General features: G+C 39.8%; 1 protein-coding gene across 1 annotated transcript in view; it reads left to right on the forward strand.

Annotated features, from left to right (window-relative positions):
• Positions 1 to 290: 290 nt before the first annotated feature.
• Positions 291 to 25,362, forward strand: part of LOC126416178 (malate dehydrogenase, cytoplasmic) — a 31,280-nt gene continuing 6,208 nt past the window's right edge. The window contains exons 1-4 of the mRNA XM_050083753.1: positions 291 to 443; positions 696 to 990; positions 12,455 to 12,834; positions 25,086 to 25,310. Coding sequence (XP_049939710.1) covers positions 441 to 443; positions 696 to 990; positions 12,455 to 12,834; positions 25,086 to 25,310 — 903 coding nt within the window. The 5' untranslated portion in view covers positions 291 to 440. The remainder of the gene's footprint in view (positions 444 to 695; positions 991 to 12,454; positions 12,835 to 25,085; positions 25,311 to 25,362) is intronic.

Below are 25,362 nucleotides of genomic sequence, written 5' to 3' on the forward strand. Positions count from 1 at the left end.
GAGTCGCACGAGAAGTCGGCCACGGTTTCAAGTTTGTGACGTAAAGCTACCTCCCCTCTTTTTTTACCTCCGTGTTGTGAACCCGACTTTGAAGTTCCGTATGCGATGACCCCTGGGGAGTGAATCGATCTTGAAAAGCTCACGTCTACTTTCGTGACGTCTCAATTTGTGGCATAATACAGTGACGTAGTTTTACCATGACATATAGAAAAAGGTATATTTTTAAGATAAGTGTATGTAAAAGTGGAGATGCACATGTTTACTCTTAGCAACAAGTGATATTTACAAATACGCAAACACTCGGACTACGAATAATGTCTGTGGTAGCCAACTTGTAACATCTATGCATAGTAAAAAAGAAGGAAATCTGACCAGCTGTGTGTAATCTTTGTGGGGAGGTTGTTTTATACGTGGTGTTCCAGTGTGTGAAAATTTTTACGATGGTAATGTTATTTATAACATTTGATTGAATGCAGTGGTATCGTTAATAATACATACCAAAGTTTGCCGTTGTTAATTATGTTGAACTGTTCATTTATTCGTGGTTTCAGCATTGACCTAATGACCTTCATGGCATTAACTTTAAATAAAATGTTATATAGGTTGTAGAATTTCGCTCGTTATAACGTAGTTCAGTTAACATTTAATACCTAGTAAAATATGTTGACTGATGGAGGATACTGATTTGTTGATAGGCTGAACCAATTCGTGTGGTTGTTACTGGGGCAGCCGGACAGATCGCATATTCGCTACTGTATCAGATTGGCAGTGGCGAAGTATTCGGCAAGGATCAACCACTTATCCTTCATCTTTTGGATATTCCACCCATGATGTCAGTATTAGAAGGCGTCGTCATGGAAATAGCTGATTGCGCTCTTCCTCTCGTGAAGGAGGTAGTACCCACAGCGGATCCAGCTGTCGCATTCAAAGATGTGGAAGCGGCTTTTCTTGTAGGTGCTATGCCACGTAAAGAGGGCATGGAGCGGAAAGGTGGGTGAAACCCGTTTGACACTGCATTTCATGGTTGTGTGTGAGGCTTCGAAGTGTGCAGCTAGCTATAAACCAATATTAAAGCTTAGCATAATGAATAAGTAGTCGATAGGGAGTTCACAAGGTTTCCTTCTTGCGTACGCATTAATTTCTGCTCAGTGATAACGACTGTTGTGGCATTTATTGAAACAATAAACTAATTAAAGCAAAACCAGATGCTGAACTTAGTGACCACACACACACACACACACAAAATGTACGAAGGGGTGCTTAAGAGTTGCCAGAGGTGTGACAATTTGCAGCATTTACATAGACATCGTGTCAGCTGATTGGTTCCATGTTCTATGACTCAACTAGAGTGTACTGTAATTATGATGTGACCAACTGGTTCAGAGAGTAATGTTTTGCTTAGTTTTAAGGAAACATGCTGATGATTTATGTGAATGTCTTGCAAATATATTTATTGCAAATTTGGGTAAAAATTAAATTTTGGACCCCCCTTTCATTTTTCAGTATGATACTGTCACCCCAAACTAAGTTAGACTCTGGTTGTGCCACAGTTTCATGCCAACAAAGATTTTGAAGGGGGTAGGGGAGGTGGGGCTGCTCCAATATCACACTTCAACCCAAATTTGTTCTAGTTAGTTTTATTTGAAAACCATGCAGTTTTTAATGTTGATTTTGAAATTTTTTTAGTAGAAATGTTACTTGTCAGAAAGTTTTCAATCTTTTTACAGATGAGTATTTCACTCTTTTGGTATTTGTTCCAAGTTATCAGGGAAACTGGAGCAAAGATAAAGACACAGGTCTCATACAGAGTTCTCACATCTATACTTTTACTCTGGAAGTTACATTAGGGGGTGTGATAAAAATTGCATAATATTGCCTATAACTAGACCTAGAGTGCCACCTCCGCCTACTCATTGTGTGAATGATGTACACGATAGACAAATACTAGACTTTGTTTGAATTTCGTCCATTGCCTCCCACCCCTCATTTATGTTCAGAGTTACATGTAGGAGAAAGTAATATGTTGCTGGATTCTTCTTGAGAAGTGCACTATTGAAATAGTGACAGTGAGATTTTCCATAATGCAAAATGCTTTGTGCATAGTGTCTAATACTGAAATTTGATGGGCATCAGAGTTAGTACTCTTCCTTGACTGAAGTTAAGAATAGAAGTGTTGCACAGGGCAAATTTTCTCCCCTGACCTTAAATTTGCAGTCAACCAGTTTTGAGACGCCAATAGGAAGATACTTCCTGGCAGATTAAAACTGTGTGCCGGACCGAGACTCAAACTCGGGACCATTGCCTTTCGCAGGCAAGTGCTCTACCGACTGAGCTACCCAAGCACGACTCATGGCCCGTCCTCACAGCTTTAATTCCGCCAGTACCTCATCTCCTACCTTCCAAACTTCACAGAAGCGAACCTTGCAGAACTAGCACTCCTGGAAGAAAGGATATTGCGGAGACATGGCTTAGCCACAGCCTGGGAGATGTTTATAGAATGAAATTTTCACTCTACAGCGGAGTGTGTGCTGATATGAAACTTCCCAAGTTCGAGTCTTGGTCCGTCACACAGTTTTGACCTGCCAGGAAGTTTCATATCAGCGCACACTCCGCTGTAGAGTGAAAATTTCATTCTAGAAATAGGAAGGTAGTTTTTGGTAATGAAAGAGATGCAAGAAAAGGTCTTTCAAGTTGTGAAACTGAAATCTTTTGATATTATTTAGAGTCCGTTGTGTGCTCTCAGCCATTTCTTGGACTATGTAATGTAGACCAAGATCATGGTTACATTGGGCCACAGTAGTGTAATTTAAATTGCAGCAACTGGTGCATGATGTTCACTGTTTTCACAAATGACCCATCCTGATATTGTGGCTGTATAGGAAAGTGAGTAAAGTTGCAGCCAACCATCTTTTATGTTGTTGCCGTTAGTCGTGTCTATGTCTAAATACATACTTCGTAAACCAGCATATGGTGTGTGGCAGAGGGTAGCTTGTACAGTTTCGAGTCCTTTCCTTTGTTCTTCCACTTGCAGATAGTGAGGGGAAAAATGACTGTGTGTACCTGCATATGAGCTCTAATTTCTCTTACCTTCACGGTCGTTACGTGAAATGTTTGTTGGCAGCAGTGGAATTGTTCTTCGGTCAGTTTCTCGCTCTTGCGGCTATTTACTCCGGTTCCCCAACTCATTGGCTCCTACATTGGTTGCTTCCGCCGCCGCAGGCAGCTGGCATCTGGGCCATCTGCACTAGACACTTCTGTGTCGTGCTATCCACGCAGGCGCTGTGATCGCTGGTCCTACACGTGAGTTGTATTGCTTTTTTATTTACAGTGTTATTCAGTTCATTTCTGTCTGGAACTTTCCCCAAAGTTAGCATTTTTTTTTCCAGTCCCATGTGTGTGTTTGATGTGGGTGTGATCCCCAATGACTGACTGGCCTGACCGCCACACACATTTTCATAATTGTGTGAGTACACCACTTTCCACAACTTTAGCTTTCTTTTTAGTATGTCTACCCCATAGTATTTGGATATTACCAGCCCCTGCCCTTGTTCTCAGTGGGTGGCACCTGGAGATGAAACTTCGAACTTCAAAAGTGGTTCTGGAATAAATTTACAAAACTTGCATCACCTGAAGTGGAATGTTATTGTATAAATATGTCTCTTAGTTGTGGGTTTTTGCCTGATCAAATATTTTCTACCTCAAAAAAAATTTGTACCTACTGAGATCACCTTGTGCTGTATTTGTCTCCCTGTGATAGGATAGAGAAAATTCTACCAATTAGTAGACCTGAGTGAACAACTATCGATGCATTTCTTTTACTGGGTTGCTGCCCACAACTGACGGTGAGGCAGCTTTAACAAACCGTCAGATTGACAAATAATCTTGAAGCCCATACTCTGTTTACTTAACATTGAGACCTCCCCACCCCCTCGTCCCATACGTACCTCAGTGTAGCTATGGGAAAACACTGCTATAGGCCTTGAAATGCAAGTTCTCATGTTCGATCCAGTGAAAGTACTGCAAGAGGCGGCTGTTGGGAGGGAGAGAGGGAGGGAGTAGAGATGATTGTGTGTCAGGAGGCACTTGACCAGTTCACTCCTTGCCATTTTTTCTCAGAAGGATGATGGTCTCCTGTTGCCATCAGTAGGTGCAGTGAAAGATGATTCAAAATTGTTTATTTCCATAAGCTACAATCAGTGACTAGACTCGCTGTTGACACTGGCTGCCGATGCCTGTCGAGGTTCCTCATCGTAAGTGGCATTCAATCTGCTCAAGGTAACTGATGCTGCACTCACTTTTCCTGACCAGATACTGCTACGCTGGTTGGCTGCATGTGGTAGCAGCAGCGCTGGCTGTATTGTGATCCCGTGGCACGTGTGTTGGACTTGTACACAGCGATTTGGGAGGTGCTCTTTTCCCTCCCACTCACTGCCATTCACTAGCATCTGTTGAGCCACAATGATGGTTTCCATGTAGTACGACAGTCTTGGCCTGCTGTTCAGGTAGACCCTGGTTAGTCCGCCGAAATATCAGGCCTGCTGATGTACTGGATACGATGGGGAGGACCCCTGGTTCCACCCATCTGTGACAGTGGCAGGCTGTGGTATTGAACTCTGTGATAGGTGATTATGGTTATGTGGCCATTTCTCCCAGTGGTGGCTGTCATTACTCAGTATTGTGCAGGAAATCTATAACAGACTTGTGCCAGACATCAGTTTACCACAATCAGGGGATCTAGTGTAAGTGTTATGTATGCCATTGGTCCGCCTGACCGACTATCTTACAAGCTAAAATGCTGTAGAGTTTATGGAGCAAAGTAAAGGCTAATATTTACCCAACATCACTTGTCATGACTGCATAGGTCTTGCTATTATGAAGGTGTCAGCAGTTCTCGTGCTTACTTATTGAGTTTGTTGTAGTTAAGGACTGGTTCGTAAATGCTCTTGGCCTGCCTTGTTGGATTAGCAATAGAGTTTCTTTCATGCTGCAACAAAGGTGTCCTGATCCTGGCCCGATGCTGTGCTGTACTACATTTCTGTTGAGGTCCGCTGTCTGTCTCTCAACAAGCACTGCTGTTGTTTTCCCAGACCCACTCTCAGTGGTGAAACGTTATTCTTCCTGCCTGCCTCATGGCAACACCACCATAATGTAATCTCTGCCTGGGCTTCGAAGATTTCATCTGTTTTGTTGCCTTGTATAAAGTTAGCATGCAGCAGTACATAATGAGCTTTGTGACACTTCACCTCCCAACAAGCATTCTGTTGCTTCCAAATCACCAACAAACAGAATGCTTACTGAAATTTCACAGAAAGAGCAAGTTTTCAGCTCGAAATTATCATTTGTAACTTCTGAATAAAACAATGTTGATGATGATTGAAGGGATACAGCTGATACTCTGTTTAATTTCGTAATCCTTAGACCTTTCTACCAAAAGATCAATGCTGTTGTGCATCAAAGGAATTGTTGCAGCCATTTAAGAGAGGACATACCAGTGATACCTCACTGCCATATTTCACTGAAGCATTTGTGTTTAACAAGTGCCCCACCTTCAGAATAAGTAAATGTCACACAGAAGGTGCCAGACTATATTTTGAGACTCAGAAGCTAATAGCATACAATGTAATTGTATGTGAAGGAACACCACAACTTTAGCTTTGTATCATGACAGCACCGGGACTTCACAAAATCTTCAACCAAATGCACGAGCACATGAGCAAGAATAATTAAAGATGTATTCTCAAAACATTTAACCGTGTTTGGTTTGAAGGTATATCCTGCCAGTGGCAGGAAAGTACTATTATATTCATTTTAAAATGATGGGGTAATGAGTCTTATGAATAAATTATTTAAAGTAAATAAGTGGATATTCAGTGGATTGTTGGTCCCTTGAATTGATAGTCAATCATAGTCACCATTGTTTCTGGCATACTTGCTCATTGTTGGCCATTTAGTATATTAAGTCAGTAATTCTAGGGGCTTTGTCCACTCTCAACACCTAGTTGCCATATTTTTTCTATCTAGAAAAGCTGTATGACACTACTTGGCACCACCACATGCTGTCTGCCATATAAGGCTGCCTAATGAGCATAAAACAAAAACTTTTCTCTCTTTCGCAACCCAGTGAGCACAATCTTCAATAACTTAAAGGTACAACAGAACAGGGTGCCTCACGTATCTGAACAGATGTTTAGATCAACAATAGCTTCACAGCAGATGTATCATAAGCACTGACAGTGAAACAAGACTTACATTATTTGCAGCAGCTAGAAATATGGTGGTGGGTTCAACAATGTTCCCACATAAAGACATACCCGAAAGAACATGTACATCAGCAGATGAAAACTTAATAAATGAAATTGCCATGTGCTGGGCAGATGCATGACACAAATCAGCTCTATTGGATGTGAGGAGCCATGGAGGTCTAAATATAGATTTTGATCACTTTCTGTTCTGGGCATGAGTGAGGGCTGGGATCTCCAGTGCAGTGCAGGGAACATGACACACTATGCCTAAATTAGATAACAGTACCAGGAGAGAATAACAAGAATATTCAAAAGTGCTGAATGTAATAACATTGAATATCAGCTGGAAATAGATGCAGCAGAAACTGCAGCAAGTGGAATGCTAGGAAGGGAAGTAAGACATAAAAGATCTCTGTGGATTGATGCTGAATGTGAAATAGTAATGGAGAAAAGAATGAGGCATATAAGAGGACACTACAATCACAGTGTACAAGGATGGTGGAAGATTATAAAGGAGGAGAATTGAAAAGAGGGCCCATTAAAGAAGAAAGGGAGAGTGGATGAAAACAAAAATTGAAGAAATGGATCTTCTGAGGAGTAAGTATGAGGCAAGAAAATTTTACAGATAAGTAAAGGCAGCAAGGAAATCCTTTAGTGGTAAAACAAGCCATATAAAAATAAAATAGGAATAATTTTAAGTGAGGGAAAAGAGATGTGTGAAAGATGATGCAGACACTTTGACAAATTTCTCAGACAGCATAGATCCACCAAACTTGCTGAGAAGAAACTGAAAAACAAGACAGCAGCAACAGACCATATTCCAGCAGACATACTTAAGCAAGGAGGTAGCAAATTCGAATGGATCTTAAAGACAACTGTTTTAGTATGGGAAGAGGAGAAAAGTGCCCCAGCAGTGAAAAGAAGGAATTATATGCTCCATGTACAAAAAAGGGTATATTTTAGAACGTGGGAACTGTGGAGGGATCATATTACTTATATTGTGATATAAAGTATTCTCAAATGTACAATTCAACCATCTCCTCCCAATAATTCAGAGCAATCAGGGGATATCAACCTGAATTTCTCCCAGGAAAGTCAGTTGTAGATCAGATCTATACGCAAAGGCAAATCCTAGAGAAGACAATAGAATTCTACATCGGTACAAATCCTCTCTTTATATGCTGTAAAGCGGCACATGATTTATAGAGAACAATTATTTTGTGCCTTGGCTGAGTTGGGAATCCCTAGTAAATTGGTAAGACTAGTGAGAATGACAGCAAGTGATACATGGAAAAAGCATAAGAACTGGAAGAATCATATCTGATACATTAAACACTGAAGATATGGTACTTTTCTCAAATGGCATCCTGAATGCCATGGGTCAAGGAGTCAGGTAGATGCAGTATTTTTCAATTTCCAAAAAGCAGTTGACTTGGCACCACACACATGCATTTTATCGAAAGTATGATCATATGGGGTATCGAATGAAATATGTGACTGGATTGAGGATTTCTTGGTAGGGGGGATGCATCATGTTATCTTGGATGGAGAGTCGCTGCCAGATGTAGAAGTAACTTTGGATGTACCCCAGGGAAGTGTGTTGGGCCCCATACTTTTCATGTTGTATTTTATTGATCTTGCAGACAATATTAATAGTAACCTCAGACTTTTCACAGATAATGCAGTTATCTATAAAGAGTACTGTCTGAATGAAGCTGTACAAATATTCAGTCAGACCTTTGTAAGATTTAAAAGTGGTGTAGTGATAGGCAGCTTGCTTTAAATGTTCAAAAATGTAAACTTGGGCACTTCACAAAAATGAAAAAGCATAATATACTATGAATGTAATGTTAGTGAGTCACAGTCGGAATCTGTTAACTTGCGCAGATACTTGGGTGTAACACTTAGTAGCGACATGAAGTGGTATGATCACACAGGGTCAGTCAGGGTTAAAGCAGGTAGCAGACTTCAGTTTATTGGTAGAACACTAGGGAAATACAACCAGTCTACAAAATAATTAGCTTACAAATCACTCATTGGACCCATCCTGAAAATTGCTGGAGTTTGTGGGACCTGAACCAAATAGCAGTAGCACGGAACATGGAACGTACACATAGGATGGCACGAATGGTCACAGGTTTGTTTGAACCCTGAGAGAGTATCACTGTGATGTTGAAAGAACTGAGCTGGCAGTCTCTTGAAGACAGACTTAAAATATCCCAAGAAAGTTTACTAATGAAGTTTCAATAACCAGCTATAAATGACTCCAGGTATATACTACAAACCCCTACATTTCACTCCCATAGTGATTGTGATGACAAGATTAAATTAATTACAGAACACACAATATTTAAACAATCATTTTTCCTGTACTCCATATGTGAATGGAATGGGAAAGAGCCCCAGTAACTGGTACAATGGGATGTACCCTCTACTAAGCATGTGATAGTGGTTCAGAGTATAGATGTAGATGTAGCTGAGGGAATCCTGTGTGACTAGTAAATACTTCCATTGATGGCATGCAATTTAGTTGCAATGCTTGTTTTCAGATGTTAGATGGGATTATGAGGAAAGTGTCTGTCATTACAGACACATTTCCTCATGTTGAATACACCATGTATCTCTGAATCAGAGATGACTTCAAATGCACAATGGTCCCCCATTGTTCAATTAAAGACTGCAGGAAAGCACACATTCTAAGTTTATTTTGAAAACTTGTGAATGGTTCTAGAGTGAAATTTTCACTCTACAGTAGAGTGTGTGCTGATATGAAACTTCCTGGCAGATTAAAACTGTGTGCCGGATCGAGACTCGACGTCAGGACCTATTGCCTTTCACGGGCAAGTGTTCTACCGACTGAGCTACCCAAGCACGACTCACGCCCCGTCCTCACAGCTTTAATTCCGCCAGTACCTTGCCTGCGAAAGGCAAAGGTCCCGAGTTCGAGTCTCGGTCCGGCACACAGTTTTAATCTGCCAGGAAGTTTCTTATGAATGGTTATTTTATTACTGGTAACTGAAGGAAACAATAAAAGTGCTGGTACACAAAAAAAATCAGGTAAAGACCTCCCTTAGTCAGATACAGATTTCCACTGTCGTGGTTGTCGTGCATTTCTTTCCATAGTAGGTCATCTTCATGCCCAACTGTTGTCCTGGATGGCATGTCGAAATAAACAGGAGCCTTGGTCAGCATTTACGATTTGCCCTAAGAAATAAGCATGTTACTTTCTCAGTCTTATAATGCGTCTCTGATACTCGACCAACTTCCCCACATAGAATGCTGGAAGATGCTGAGCAAGGGCTGTTGGACATCGTAGCAGACGTCCATTGTATCGCATCATCCTTGTGCACCTCCTAGAGCTGGATTTAAATTGGACCCCACATTCCTGTGCAAAATAACATGCTTAATTTTGTATGACATCGCAGGAAACTGCAGTTTCTCCTTTACATTTCTCACACAGAAATGCCACCACTTACATTTCATTATTTATGCAATGTCCTCTCTGTTGGCCACTTAAAGCTTTCTTGGTAGACTTCGCATTTCTTAGATGTACAGGGTGATTCAAAAAGAATACCACAACTTTAAAAATGTGTATTTAATGAAAGAAACATAATATAACCTTCTGTTATACATCATTACAAAGAGTATTTAAAAAGGTGTCTTTTTTTTTTTTTTTTTTTTTTTTTTTTTTTTTTTTTTTTTTTTTTTTTTTTTTTCCCCCCCACTCAAAAACAAGTTCAGAGATGTTCAATATGGCCCCCTCCAGACACACGACCAATATCAACCCGATACTCCAACTCGTTCCACACTCTCTGTAGCATATCAGGCGTAACAGTTTGGATAGCTGCTGTTATTTCTCGTTTCAAATCATCAATGGTGGCTGGGAGAGGTGGCCGAAACACCATATCCTTAACATACCCCCATAAGAAAAAATCGCAGGGGGTAAGACCAGGGCTTCTTGGAGGCCAGTGATGAAGTGCTCTGTCACGGGCTGCCTGGCGGTCGATCCATCGCCTCGGGTAGTTGACGTTCAGGTAGTTACGGACAGATAAGTGCCAATGTGGTGGCGCTCCATCCTGCTGAAATATGAATTGTTGTGCTTCTTGTTCGAGCTGAGGGAACAGCCAATTCTCTAACATCTCCAGATACTGTAGTCCAGTTACAGTAGCACCTTCGAAGAAAAAGGGACCAAAAACTTTATTGGCTGAAATGGAACAGAAAACGTTCACCTTAGGCGAGTCACGTTCATACTGAGTTGTTTCCCGCAGATTCTCAGTGCCCCATATACAGACATTGTGACGGTTGACTTTCCCGTTAGTGTGGAAAGTTGCTTCATCACTAAACACAATCTTTGAAACGAAAGATTCATCTGTTTCCATTTGAGCAAGGATAAAATCACAGAAATAGATTCTTTTAATCTTATCAGCTGCAGACAGTGCTTGAACCAATTTCAGACGATAAGGTTTCGTAACTAACCTTTTTCGTAGGACTCTCCATACAGTTGATTGTGGAACTTGCAGCTCTCTGCTAGCTCTGCGAGTCGATTTTCCTGGGCTGCGAACAAATGCTTGCTGGATGCGTGCTACATTTTCATCACTCGTTCTCGGCCGTCCAGAACTTTTCCCTTTGCACAAACACCCATCCTCTGTAAACTGTTTATACCAACGTTTAATATACCACCTATCAGGAGGTTTAACACCGTACTTCATTCGAAATGCACGCTGAACAACTGTCGTCGATTCCCTTCTGCCGTACTCAATAGCACAAAAAGCTTTCTGTTGAGCGGTCGCCATCTTAGCATCAACTGACGCTGACGCCTAGTCAACAGCGCCTCAAGCGAACAAATGTACAACTAAATGAAACTTTATAGCTCCCTTAATTCGCCGACAGATAGTGCTTAGCTCTGCCTTTTGTCGTTGCAGAGTTTTAAATTCCTAAAGTTGTGGTATTCTTTTTGAATCACCCTGTATTTTGTCCTCTTGCCACCTCCGAACATTGGCTTCTGTGACTCGATATTTCCTCATAGCCACACAGTTGTCTGTTGCTTCTGCATACTGAACAACCATGATTTTGAAATTCGTGATTCTGCTGAAACATTTAACGTTAAACAACATTGTTCCACATCATGATCCATTACGCACTTTACCGTACAGTTTAGATGTAGGATCCCAAAGTCAAACAACTGATAAAAATATTACCACAGCAAACACTTCCTGCTATTGTACAACAATGTTCAAAGTGCATGTGCAAGTATATGTTCAGGGTTAAAACGGTAATCATGGCAGCGATAAGAATTACAGCTTAATGAAAGCTCGAGGTTCTGTTTGGTAAAGAAAAGAAAAACTCCACATTTTATGCCATAAATGCAAGATGACCCCCTACTCCTGGACTTGAAATTTTGTGAAAAAAATCTCATCTTGGATTTAGAGATATATACTGTAGTCTTATATTTGTGATAGTGTAGATTAGTGTTAGTAAATCCTGAGTTCTTTAAAAAATCAAATTCTCATGTACAAAGATTCTATCTTCTGATTACTTTATAAACAACTTATTGTGCTGCATATTTCATGTAAAACATGTAAGTGAGAAAAAGTTCAAAAAAAGGTGTGAAATTATGCTTAAAATTTGTTGGAACTCTTGAAGTGCTCTCACTGTCAAATACTTGAGAATAAAGTCCGGATATTAACATGCAGTGTGTTATGCTGCCTCAAAACACACTGTTTCCAGCTGTGAAACTTGTCTTATTGCATTCAACTTTTAACATCGGATTGTACCTTTTAATGAATGGATTATTACAGCAGTTTAAATTTGGCCATAATTTCAAGAGATATTTAAAATCAAATTTTTATTGCCCTTGAAAGCCATTACATAGGCTGCAACTAACTAGTAGCAGGTTCCAGGATAGTCACTTAGTAATAATACCTGGTGTCACGATGATATAACTCCTGAATTTACTTTATGTTTAACGCTTTACCCTATCAGTAGTTAGTAATAAGACAATGTGATCTAGTGAATGAAGGAGTTATTTTATCTTAAAAATTAAATGTGATCATTTCCTGAAACACGTTTTAAAAAGTGTTCCAAGGCTTTATATTATATAAGTGTAAAGACTGAAATTTCCTTAAAAATGTGATACCTGCACAGACTTAGTGTTAAATTATTTTTTTTTTATTTTTTTTTATTTTATTTTTTTTTCATTTTTTTTTTTTCAGATCTACTGTCTGCAAATGTGCGTATCTTCAAAGTACAGGGTGAAGCACTCGACAAATATGCCAAAAAGTCAGTTAAGGTGCTTGTGGTCGGTAATCCAGCTAACACTAACGCGTTAATCTGCTCAAAATATGCTCCAAGTATCCCACGCCAGAATTTCTCAGCTATGACAAGATTAGATCAAAACCGTGCAAAAGCCCAGATTGCAGCACGCCTTGGGATTGGTGTATCAGCTGTTCGCAATGTTATTATTTGGGGAAATCATTCATCCACACAGTTTCCTGATGCACGTAATGCCACAGCTGACATTGGAAAAGGTGCACCTGTGCCTGTCTATGAAGCTGTCAAAGACGATGCTTGGCTGCAAGGAGACTTTGTGACGGTAAGATTACTATTTTGACAGTTAGAGCTTGCTGTTATTTCTAGCTTTATATACAACAACAGCCTGCTGCACAGGATTAAAAGAGTTTAGATTTTCATTTATCATCCAGAATATGAAAGCTGTAAGTAGTTCGTGTTTTAAGGTATTTTTCAGTTAGTTTTGATTTTGTTAAAGACCCCCTTGAGCATATCCAGTATACAGTGAGATAAGTCATAGGATACGCTCTAAAATCATGTCAGACCACCTTATGCCCAGCACAGTGCAGCAACTTGCACCATGGACTTAGCAAGTTGTTGGAAGTCCCGTGCAAAAATATTGAGCCCTGCTGCCACTATAGCCTTGCATGATTGTGAAAGTGTTGCTGGAGTAGGATTTTGTGCACGAACTGACTTCTTGATTACGTCCCATGTTGGGTGGTCTGGGTGACCAAATCATTTGCTCAAATTGTCCAGAATGTTCAAACCAGTCGCAAAAAATTGTGGCCTGGTGACATGGCGTATTGTATCCATAAAAATTTCATTGTTGTTTGGGAATATAAAGTCCATGAGTGGCTGAAAATGGTCTCCAAATAGCCGAACATAACCATTTCCAGTCAGTGATAGGTTAAGTTGGACAAGAGAATTTAGTTCATTCCACCCAAAGACACCATTATGGGGCCACCACCAGCTTACACAGTGCCTTGTTGACAACTCAAGTCCATGGCTTCATGGGGTCCGCACCACAGCTCTTACCAATTGAAATTGGGACTCATTTGCCCAGGCCACAGTTTTCCAGTCTAGGGTCCAACTGATATTGTCATGAGCCCAGGAGAGACACTGCATGCAATGTCATGCTGTTAGCAAAGACACTCGATCTAGTTGTTTGCTGCCATAGCCCATTAATGCCAGATTTTGCCACACTGTCCTGATGGATATGTTTATCGTATGTCCCACATTGATTTCTGTTGTTATGTCACATGGTCTTGCTTGCCTATTAGCACAGACAACTCTATGTAAACGTCTCTGCTCTGTCATTAAGTGAAGGCCATTGTCCGTGATGAGAGGTGGTGCCTGAAATTTGGTGTTCTCGGCACACATTTGACACTGGGTCTTAAGAATATTGAATTACTGGAATGTCTCGTGCATCCTAGCTCCAACTACCATTCCTGTCGTGTGGCCATTAACCACGTCAGAAATGTTTTCGCATGAATCAACTGAGTATACAAAGGACAGCTCTGCCAGTGCAATGCCCTTTTATACCCTGTGTGTGTGTGGTGCTACCGCCATCTGTGTATTAGCATATCAGAATCCCATGACAACTGCATAACAAATACAGCACAATTGTAATACCTGGTGGCGGTACATCGATAGGGCTCTGATCCAAGTGAGTTGAACCTATTACCATCATTAAGCTTTGTTTAAACTTGTGTGAATAATTTTGGATGATTGCCTGCATCATTAATTACTGAGGCTCTCACAAAATCTTCATGTTAACTGTGAGAAATCTGGCACTGCCACCAGTGTATTAGTCAGTAATGAAGAAAACTTAACAGTTCTTGGCAAATGAATTCCATTTCTTATGGTTTTGTTATGGGTAGAGCATATTTAATTTTATATATATTCTGCCAAGATTTCGCTGGAACTGACACTCTATTAACTCGTTATACGAGGTGCGTGAGAAAAGTAATGAGACTAACAACACTGCGACCGATGCAATGCTGTGTTCTACTTGTGTAGGCAGATGTGGTTATCCCTACCAGATGCTCGCTCAAAGTTTCAGCTCTGTACAGCCATCACAGTATTTCTGAGAGAGTCATCAGTGAAATTGTGTTTTTGCTGTTATTACTAAAATGGAGCAGCAGAATTTAGAGCACCATTATGGAACCAAATTTTATGTTAAACTTGGGGAATGTGCAACTGTGACATTTGAAAAGTTGAAACAGGCCTGTGGGGGAACATTCCTTATCACTAGCACAAGTTTTTCAGTGGCACAAATCATTGTCGGAAGGCCAAGAATACTTGGGAGATGAACCTCCTTCAGGGAGATCTTCAATTTTAAAAACCAGCAAAAACATTGAATGTGTGTGTGTGCTCTTGAGATCAGGTAGACAACAATAAGGATGATGGGTAACCAGTTAAACGTAAATACTTCCACCATACATCAAATTTTGACTGAAATTTTGCACCTGCGAAACGTTTGTGCCAAAATGGTGCCGAAAAACTCGCAGCTGAGCAGAAGGACGGTTGAAGCAATGCATACATTGATCTTGAGAGGATTACCAGTGACCAAATGGTTCAATTGTGTAAGCACAGGTGATGAAACATGGATTTTTGAGTATGATTCTCAGACAAAGTGGCAACGTGAGGTGTGGCACACTGGAACATCTCCTTGACTGAACAAATCTCGAATGAGCAGATCAAAGATCATAACAATGTTGATTTGCTTTTTTGACAATGAGTACTGCACATAAAGAATTAGTTGCTCCAGAACAAACTGTCAACAAGTGTTTCACAATGAAGTCCTGGAAAGGCCCAAGAAAAGGGTGAATCGAGTGAGATCAGATATTGGAGCCAAGTGGATATTGTGTCATGATAACACCTCATGTCACGCAGCCACATCCACCACGGAATTTTTGGCCTCAAAAGGCATTCCTGTTGTTCCACATCCCTTCTGTTCGCCTGATCTGAGTCCTTGTGACATTTCCTTTTTCCAAAAATTGAACATTGTCTTAAAAGGACATCATTTTGGGGCTCTAGGGAACATTCAAAAGAATGTGGTTGGTTGACTGATAGATTTGTGAGAGGGGACCAAACAGCGAGGTTGTCAATCCCATTGGATGCGGGAAGGAAATCTGCTGTGCCCTTTCAAAGGAACCACCCTGGCATTTGCCTGAAGCAGTTTAGGAAAATTACTGAAAATCTAAATCAGGATGGCCAGACGCAGTTTTGAACCCTTGTTCCCCCAAAAAAGAATGTGACAGTCATGTTAAAGACCCTACCAGTTGAAGCTGTTCAGTACTGCTACTAAGTCTGGGAACAATGACTTCACTGGTTTATAGCTGCGGAAGGGAAACTTTGGTGGATAAAAAAATCAGTCTTATTACTTCTCTCACACACCTCATATTTATGTGACAAACTTGTTTCGGCAATTATTGCCGTGTTGAAACGATTCTGCAATGATGGTACAATTGTTTGTAATATTATATGTTAAAAGTACATTGCTTACGTCTATGTGAGTAGTTTGTTCTACAACTTATGCCACAATATATTGTGCTACATGAGTATATGTATATGTTAATGGTTGTTTTGTTTATGCTCCAGTATAGTATAATATTAAAGTATATGGATTACATATACAGTATGTTAATAGTTTGCTTTATGTCCCTGATGTTACGATGTATGTCACCATATTGCTTCCTAGAGATTATTTTTGATTATCTCTGTTTTTGTATTATTGGTAATTTTTCTGTGTGTATTAATTGTATAGAAAGCCCCACCTATTTTTCTAAGTTAGAAAACTAAGTACACTGATAACCAGATTTATACAAATAATAAAAAATAAACAATAAAATAGCTCTCCTAATATATATTAGCCCCCCAGGAAGGAAAATTTGTTTCGTTCCATATAACCACCTTCTACACAGATACACATTAACAGGAAAAATAGAGATTATAAAGAAAATCCTTATACACAATGGGAAATATCTATCATCAAAGCATATGAGACATTAGAACTATTAAGGACACACCTTGTCACACAATTATTTTCAATTCTGGAATAAAATTTACAGACCGTATGATGAAGTAGCAATTGTCAATTGTAGACACAATTGCAGAAATATTAATTGATGCATCAGAAGAGAAATTTTTCAGTTTGAGTTTGCCCACTTTAGACAAAATTATCTATCTATATGTGAATGAATGGCACACTATTACTGGTAAATGGTAATGACAATAACATACAAATAGTTTACAACAATTAAGTAGCGCGCACACACCCTAAAGTGCAGTCAAAGGAGAACAAAACAAGTTAATAAACTCTCTAGACTTAACAGTGAGACATGATATCAACTATCAGAGGTTTCAGATATGTAAGGAACCCATCACAGCAGACATTATCATAAACAATCACTCCCATCATCCAGATTTGCTTAAATATGCGTTCTTCAGGTCCATAATTAATAGAATCACAAAATTATCACTTGATACAGATACCATACAAAAGGAAAAAAAAAACATTGCGATGCATAGCACAGCAGAATGCTTTCAACCACACAGTGGTGCTCAGACTATACGAGCAGTACACACAAGCAAAAACATGCTTCATATATAAAGAAATAATCCTAAAAAAGAGGAAGGAATCAAAAATAAACCTACGTACATCACAGCACCATGCATCGGTCAAATTTGAAGAGAACTGAACAATCTATTCAAAAAGATGAGAAAAACTAGCCCGTACCAATAATAATTTGAAAACAAAAATTCGATCAGGAAAAGCCAAAGTCTTTATTTTTTTTAATGCATGGATTTACAAAATCTCTGGCCTCAGTTGCTGGAAATTTTACATTGGACAGACGGGTAGAAATCTCAGAATAAGGTTTGAGTAACACATCTGGGACTGTTGGAGCAATCAGGCTTCATTTTACATGTACCCACAAAACCAAAAACAGAAAGCAGCAAAAATAGAACATTCAGTAGATACTCTACATAAGGTATACAAAGGACATAACAAATATCGTAGAACTACTTGAAATCTGTACTCACACAGACGTGTACCAAAACGAAATTCCTAAAGCAAAAACGGATGAATTTCGATGTTTTGTGACACTTAAATACAACAGAATACTCAGCACAAAAATCTTTGTACAAGAAATGAATAAATTGTAGTGGTACAGTCTACGTAATGTATTTATTGCTGTTTTTTTTTTTTTTTTTTTGAAACTTATGATAAACATGTAAGCATCACAGGAGAAAGCTGTTGAAACACGTGCTATTATAAATATGATCACATGCACATATGCAATTTTCCTGCAGTACATGTTACTGTGACTACTTTGGTTAACATTGGATATTAGGCGTCATAGGAAGGGTCTGTGCACCTTACATGAAAAGTGTATTTATTCATCAACCACTAATCATGTACATCTCTCCCTCCCTTTCTATTCTTTGTAAAGATCATGTTAAGTAGATACACTACTTGTTTCAACTGTAAGTATTAAGATTCAAAGTATAGCTTTGGGAATGGCTCATCAGTTGACAACAGTTCATCACTTTCTTGTAAGGGGCAGCAGTTCTTGATCAAAGAAACTGACAATGGTTATCTTTATTACCTCCCAAAGCTTTTTCAATGCAAGAACACTATGATAGGGCTCCCAGAGCAGCTTACAATTTTTATCTACAATTACCTATCCCTTGCAGTGTTCCACGTCTGGGCAGGTTCAACCTGCAGCTACCAATATGTATACGGAACTTTGGTCTCTCGGGGATTGGTTCTGAGTGTATCCCTCTCCACACTGCAGGAGGTGTGGGAAGGATAGGGGTAAAGAATGCCCTACCACTATCCTTCTCACCCTTCCCACAGTGGTATTCCACCACCCACTGAACTTGCACAATATCTTCATCCTTCCCTACACAACCACTGCTTCCACCCCCTTGCCTTATGACTCATATCCCTGTAATAGACCTAGGCGCAAGACCTGTCGCATACATCCTCCCACCACCACGTACTCCAGCGGTCACAAGCATCTCCTATCTCATCGGACACAGGGTTACCTGTGAAACCAATCGTGTGGTCTACAAGCTAAGCTGCAACCACTGTGCATGACAACCAACAAGCTGTCTGCCTGCATGAATGGCCACCGACAAACTGTGACCAAGAAATAGCGGACCACCCAGTTGCAGTATATCGTACATTCCTGTAATCCTTCTGGCCTCAACATTCGTTAGTCATCGTCCTATATCCACCTATCCCCACTCCATAATAGTACAGCCCTTTATTTCACCAATGTACCCACAGTCTTTTTACTTCCTCCTTTTCCACGGCCACTCCCCCAAATGTCTAACCGCCCAACTGCACCTAGCTGCCCTACCCTCTCTTCATCTCATCCCTGTATGCTCTCACAAGCAGTGCTTTACGGTCTGTCAACCATACCCTGCTATTCCACGCCCTCCCCTGCCCTAGTCGCCTTCTTTTGTGTGTGTGTGTGTGTGTGTGTGTGTGCGCGCATGTGTGTGTGTGTGTTTAATTCCAATGAAAGCCTATTTGGTCGCAAGCTTATTTGACAATCTTTTCGTTGTCTATCTGCAACTCAACATATCTACTATATGGTGCTTTGCAATCTATCATTTCCGTAATACTCTCTGCATGTTACTTGCGTTTACCATCAAATGTGTAACCTCAGCAATTGTTAAAGTTCACGTTTTCTCACACCATTTTGTTCAGGGATGTAGAGTGAAGAAATCAGTAAGTTTGGTCAATCATCAATGAACAGTTTCTTAATACCCTTGTTATTGAATTCTTTGCCTCCATCACATCTAAAATGTTAACAGCATGTCCATTAGTTTGAGCTTCGTTAAAAAATTATTTCAGCATAACATATTTAGGAAAGAAAATTCGACAAATTTTAATTAAATCATGTTTTAAAAAATTTAATATCGAGCACCTCCAGGCAACTCTAGACTCAACAGTACATTGACATATGCATGGATTAAGTCGCCAGTAACCATGGAGTAGTTTACTTGTTGTTTGAATGGTATTTTGTGTCTCTTTCCATTGTAAAATTCGTCATTTCGATCTTCTGTTCTTATATCAGTTTCTTCAAGATTTTCTTGATGTGTTGTTTATTTTGATTACCAAATTTTTCATAGATTGCTCTTGTCTGGCCTAACAACAAGTACAGCCCGTTTTCTATGTAGCTTGTCACATCTGTGGTACCACTGACTTTTCCCGAATCCTGGCGCTTTTATAGTCAAACATTAAATTGCAGCTATTATATGCAGCTGCTCTGCCTGAAAAGAAATGACCCCCTGCAGCAGACACACACAAAACAGTTTTGCACTTAAACAGTGTACCATTTGTTCCTTTGTCTAATTTTGGTATCAACTGTTCCTCGACCAAATGCACGTGTACCTTGTCTTCCGAATGAAATCACTTTAGAAATATCAAATTTTCTGTGCAAGGGGGGGATCATTGTCCAAAAAGCTGCATCCAAAAATGTGATTTGTCAGGTCATATCTTGATTTCTATTGATCAGAGAGAAAAGGTAAAGTGTTTTGGCTAACCCTGGTCTTAGCAGCCATTTGTATGCGTATCAGAACAACGGGCATACTGTAACTATCCTATAGTACATAGTCAAAATTTGAACACCACACATTTCCTCCAGCCCAGGAAGTTGAAGAAATCTATTGGTTCTTTTGCATTAGATGTGGTTTAGCGTGGACCTTCGGGAGCTTATAAAAGGGCATCCCGAGAAAACTCAGAAAAACTACACTTTTAGGTACGAAAAGTACCAATTGTGCGGTGTGGTCACATCTGTTACTTCTGATTGTGGCAAATCATCAAAATTTTTACCATATGCTCTTTAGACAATGTTCTTGAGGAACTTTGAAACTTTTTTTTTATATCATTATCCCTTCCATAGGTTCATAGTTACTGTACTTCAGCAGCTAATATATGCATGTAATATTCAGTCTGGGGTGTAAATGTAATTTTAACTGTCATAGTGAACACTTGGCAAGGTTGTAAGGTTATTGTAGGGGTTGTGATGTAACCACTTTTTTTACCAGTAAAATTTTGACGTACCCTCTCTGTATAATGGGAACTGATGCTTCCCATAATAAAAGAAGTGAAATGAGTATGGCAACAAACAAACTGCCTTTATTTAGTTGCATAGGCGGTACATACCTCCACGAATTTAGAGCAATTAAGGGAAAGATGGAAAACAGATAAAAATGACGATTCAACAAATACATCCAAAGTGGTACTACAGTGTCAAAAAATGGGCTAGAAAGGGTCTTAACGTGCCTGAAAAGAATTTAAAATGGCTGCAGTCTTTCCAGTTTTACATAATTTTTGGCAAATTCAAAAAAAAGTCCAATAACTTTCGCTTAAGACACAAATCATTAGCCGGTCATTTTTGGTGAATTGTGATCAATGAGCAAAGTTTCCAAGACAACATAAAGCAAATGGTTTTGTGTTAACCTTGTCTGAGGCATACTTGTTGTGTGTATGTGTCAAAGTACACACTTCAAAAAAAGTTTTGCGTCACCTCAGTTCCAAGAGATCCAGAACCTCTACAGAAAATTGGAATAGAGATCAATATAAACATCATTTCTGTCCTTTTTATTGCTCGTCAAAACCACACATTGCATGTTGTACCACCATACAGCAAGACCTTCAGAGGTGGTGGTCCAGATTGCTGTACACACCAGTACCTCTAATACCCAGTAGCATGTCGTCTTGCATTGATACATGCCTGCATTCATCGTGGCATACTATCCACAAGTTCATCAGGGCACTATTGGTCCAGATTGTCCCACTCCTTGAAGGTGATTCGGCATAGATCCCTCAGAGTGGTTTGTGGATCACGTTGTCAGTAAACGGCCATTTTCAATCTATCCCAGGCATGTTTGATATGGGTCATATCTGGAGAACATGTTGACCACTCTAGTCTAGTGATGTCGTTATCCTGAAGAAAGTCATTCACGAGATGTGCACAATGGGGGCACGAATTGTCACCCATGAAAACGAATGCCTCGCCAATATGCTGCTGATGTGGTCGCACTATGTCAGAGGATGGCATTCACGTATCATGCAGCCATTAAGGTGCCTTCCATGACCACCAGCGGTGTATGTCAGCCTCACTTAATGCCATCCCAAAACGTCAGGGAACCTCCACCCTGCTGCACTCACTGGACATTGTGCCTAAGGCGTCCAGCCTGCCGGGTTGCCTCCAAACACGTCTCCGACGATTGTCTGGTTGAAGGCAAATGCGACACTCATTGGTTAAGAGAATGTGATGCCAATTCTGAGTGGTCCATTCGGCATGTTGTTGGGTCCATCTGTACCACACTGCATGGTGTTTGGTTGCAAAGATGGACCTCGCCATGGATGTCGAGAGTGAAGTTGCGCGTCATGCAGCCTATTGCGCACAGTTTGAGTCGTAACACGATGTCCTGTGGCTGTGCAAAAAGCATTATTCAACATGGTGGCCTTGCTGTCAGGGTTCTTCAGAGCCACAATCTGTAGGTAGTGGTCATCCAATGCATTAGTAGCCCTTTGGCGGCCTGAGCAAGGCACGTCATAGACAGTTCCTGTCTCACTGTATCTCCTCTGTCCGAACAACATTGCTTTGGTTCACTCAGAGACCCCTGGACAATTCCCTTGTTGAGAGTCCTTCCTGGCACAAAGTAACAATGCGGACGCGATCGAACTGCAGTATTGACCGTCTAGGTACGGTTGAACTACAGACAATACGAGCAGTGTACCTCCTTCATGGTGGCATGACTGGAACTGATTGGCTGTCATACCCCCTCCATCTAGTAGGTGCTGCTTATTCATGGTTGTTTACATCTTTGGGCGGGTTTAGTGACATCTCTGCACAGTTAAAGGGACGTGTCTGTGATACAGTATCCACAGTCAACATCTATCTTTAGGAGTTCTGGGAACCGGGGTGATGCAAAACTTCTTTTGATACGTGTGAATGTTGTGAAGTATATAAACAAACTATCAGAACTTAACAGATCTATAGAACTATTTTATATATAAGCAGCACACCCTGCTTCAGCTGTGAAAAAGAAGGTAGCCGGGAGAAAATGCTCCTATTGGAGCACAGAAAAGGCAGATATGTTCCTCTTTAAAAGTCTTGGACAGGAAAGTGGGGAATCAGCTGCCTCAGTCCTCACTCTGCCTTTCTTGCCAAAAATTTTGCAATGCGAACATGTTCACACTTTCTTGTGCTGAAAGAGAGAAGCAGAGAGACAGTGCTGGTAGGAGAGAGAAAATACCAAGAGAGTGAGAGATAAAGGGATAGTAGCAGTGAGAGCTAACGAAAGAGAAGACCATGGAAATGAAAAATATGAATGAGTGGAGACCATATGTAGGTGGGGGAGGTATGTTCTGCATCATCCCAGATCGGCGAACTTTAACACACAGGTATGGTGGAGGGTGCGTTTTTGACCAAAATTTTAAACACTTTGGTGTAGAGGAAAAAGTAAGTTGGAACCTCTAGAATTTTTCAGCTGCCGAGTTGTGGTAGAGACAGGGGCAATAGGAAAGAAGACAAAAGGAGACAGTGTGAGAGGGGAGACAATGGCAGTGGCATATACTGTAAATCAATGGATACAAAGGAGACAGTGGTACAGAGACACACATAGACAGTGGCAGTGAGAGGGAGATGCTGAGTGTGAAAGCGTAACTACAATGAGAGACTAGAGTGTTCTGTTTTAAGAACGTGAATATATCTGCATGTCAAAAATTTTGGTGAAGGTGGAATGAGTATGGAGGCAGCTGGTTACTGACTTTTCTGTCAGAGCCTTCTACAGAGGAACATATTTGCCTGTTTCATACTCCAACAGGAGCATTTTTTGTGCTAAGCTTAATACATACAGTTCTTAAATGAATTAATTATGTAAATGCCGTTATTGACTTGTCTGGTATATGGAATAGTAATCTCTACAGTTAATAAAATTGTAACCTACTAATGTCTGTACATAGGAGATATTTAAGCAAACTTAATATGAGGGATCTTCACAATAGGAATGGGAGCCAAGACAATTATTTTTAAGAATTTTTGTCTGTTTGTGTGTGTATGTATGTATATTTTTACATGCATCAGACATAAACTACTGCACGAAATTGGATGTGGTTTTCACAATTGTATTGTTGGAGGTATTAACTTAAAATCTTGTATGTTCCATCTTGATATGGCACCTAGAAGCCAATTTATCTTTACATACAGTGTGTTTCCTTTAACTTGGGTCAGTAAGGGGAAATCAGAATCCTAGGAGATACAGGGAAACTGTCTTAGGAATCTTTAGGTGCTTTTCTGTGAAAAGTAATTTGACCATAATCAAATTTTTGGTCAAGCACGAGTTGTCCATGAAAATGAGAAAACTGGCAAAAAAATTTCTATACAAATCGACTCAGTTTTGTGTAAGAATCATTTCATTATAGGCGAAGAAAAAATTGGAACAGCAGAAGTTTTATAAAACTAAACTAAATAAATCAGGATATTTTTTATCATGATAATGATGTTAACAGCTAAATCCTGTGATCCATAAACATTCTTGAATTCATTCTTGAATAAATGCAACTATTATCATAGATAAGTTTGTCGAGGAGTAGTAATGCCTTCCTTGGTATTTCATACTTCGAATATACAAACACATCAGTTGTTAACCGATGTGCCCATTTGATAGCTTCATCTTCAGTTTTCTTATATCCGTGTATCTCACCAATAATAAGCTTCAGGATTTTTAAAAATTTGTATGGATTCAAAATCCATGGGAACAAAGTTGCAGACAAAAGCTAGTTGTAGATAAAAAGGACCAATAGATAAATATGTAGTTGTCATTTGTGAATGTCATGTATTCCACTGTGTAAGAAGTTGAGGATTCTTATGTTGACACTGACATGCATCTATTTCTTGATATTATTTAACAACATGCCTGTATTTGAAAGATATAGATACTGACGATGATGAGTATTAGAAATGAGTATTAGAAATGATATACATATAGGGAGCATGTCCATTTCAACTCACTGCTGCAAAAATTGAAACTGAAATTTCAAACCAAAGTTGAAGGCTTTGTTCTTGACAGACTCCTGCACTCTGTAGGAATATCCAAATTTCATTTAAACCTCTAAAGTGGGTAAAGTGCAAAATTGTTTTTAGTGGCTGTTTTCCCATTCCTATTTTTATTCAAATAAAATTACCACTTCATGGTGTTTGTTTGTTGTTGTCATTGTTGTTAAAGCCTGTGAGGTATTATTTTGAGATATCTTAAATATGTTAACCTTTGTGACAAACACTTGAATGTACAGCATTTGTATTTAAGGAAATTCTGTTTCATTTTCACATCCATCCAGTCTGTTATCCTTTCCTTCATCACTGTAGGCTTTGTGAGTCAATCTAGACAAATTATTTGTTGCTGAATTATGTACATATATAATTTTTTTTTTTTTTCAGTGATTTAAAATTTTTACCTGTTTGTTTTATATATTCTACAACGAATTGCATCCCTTGTTCTGAATTTCTGCTTTTGGTATTTTAGACAGTTCAGAAGCGTGGAGCAGCTGTCATTTCAGCTCGTAAGATGTCCTCTGCAATGTCTGCTGCAAAAGCTGCTGCTGACCACATGCATGACTTGTGGTTTGGCACAGCACCTGGCGAAGTTGTATCCATGGGTGTTATCAGCGATGGATCATATGGAGCTCCACCAGATGTTGTTTTCTCCTTTCCTGTTACTATAAAAAACAAACAATGGGAAATTGCTCAGGTATGTATCACAGGTCCAGTCTGAAGAACTGTATTGTCATTCTTCTGACTTG

The sequence above is a fragment of the Schistocerca serialis genome, chromosome 8 (genome assembly GCF_023864345.2).
Source record: "Schistocerca serialis cubense isolate TAMUIC-IGC-003099 chromosome 8, iqSchSeri2.2, whole genome shotgun sequence".
Taxonomy (NCBI): domain Eukaryota; kingdom Metazoa; phylum Arthropoda; class Insecta; order Orthoptera; family Acrididae; genus Schistocerca; species Schistocerca serialis.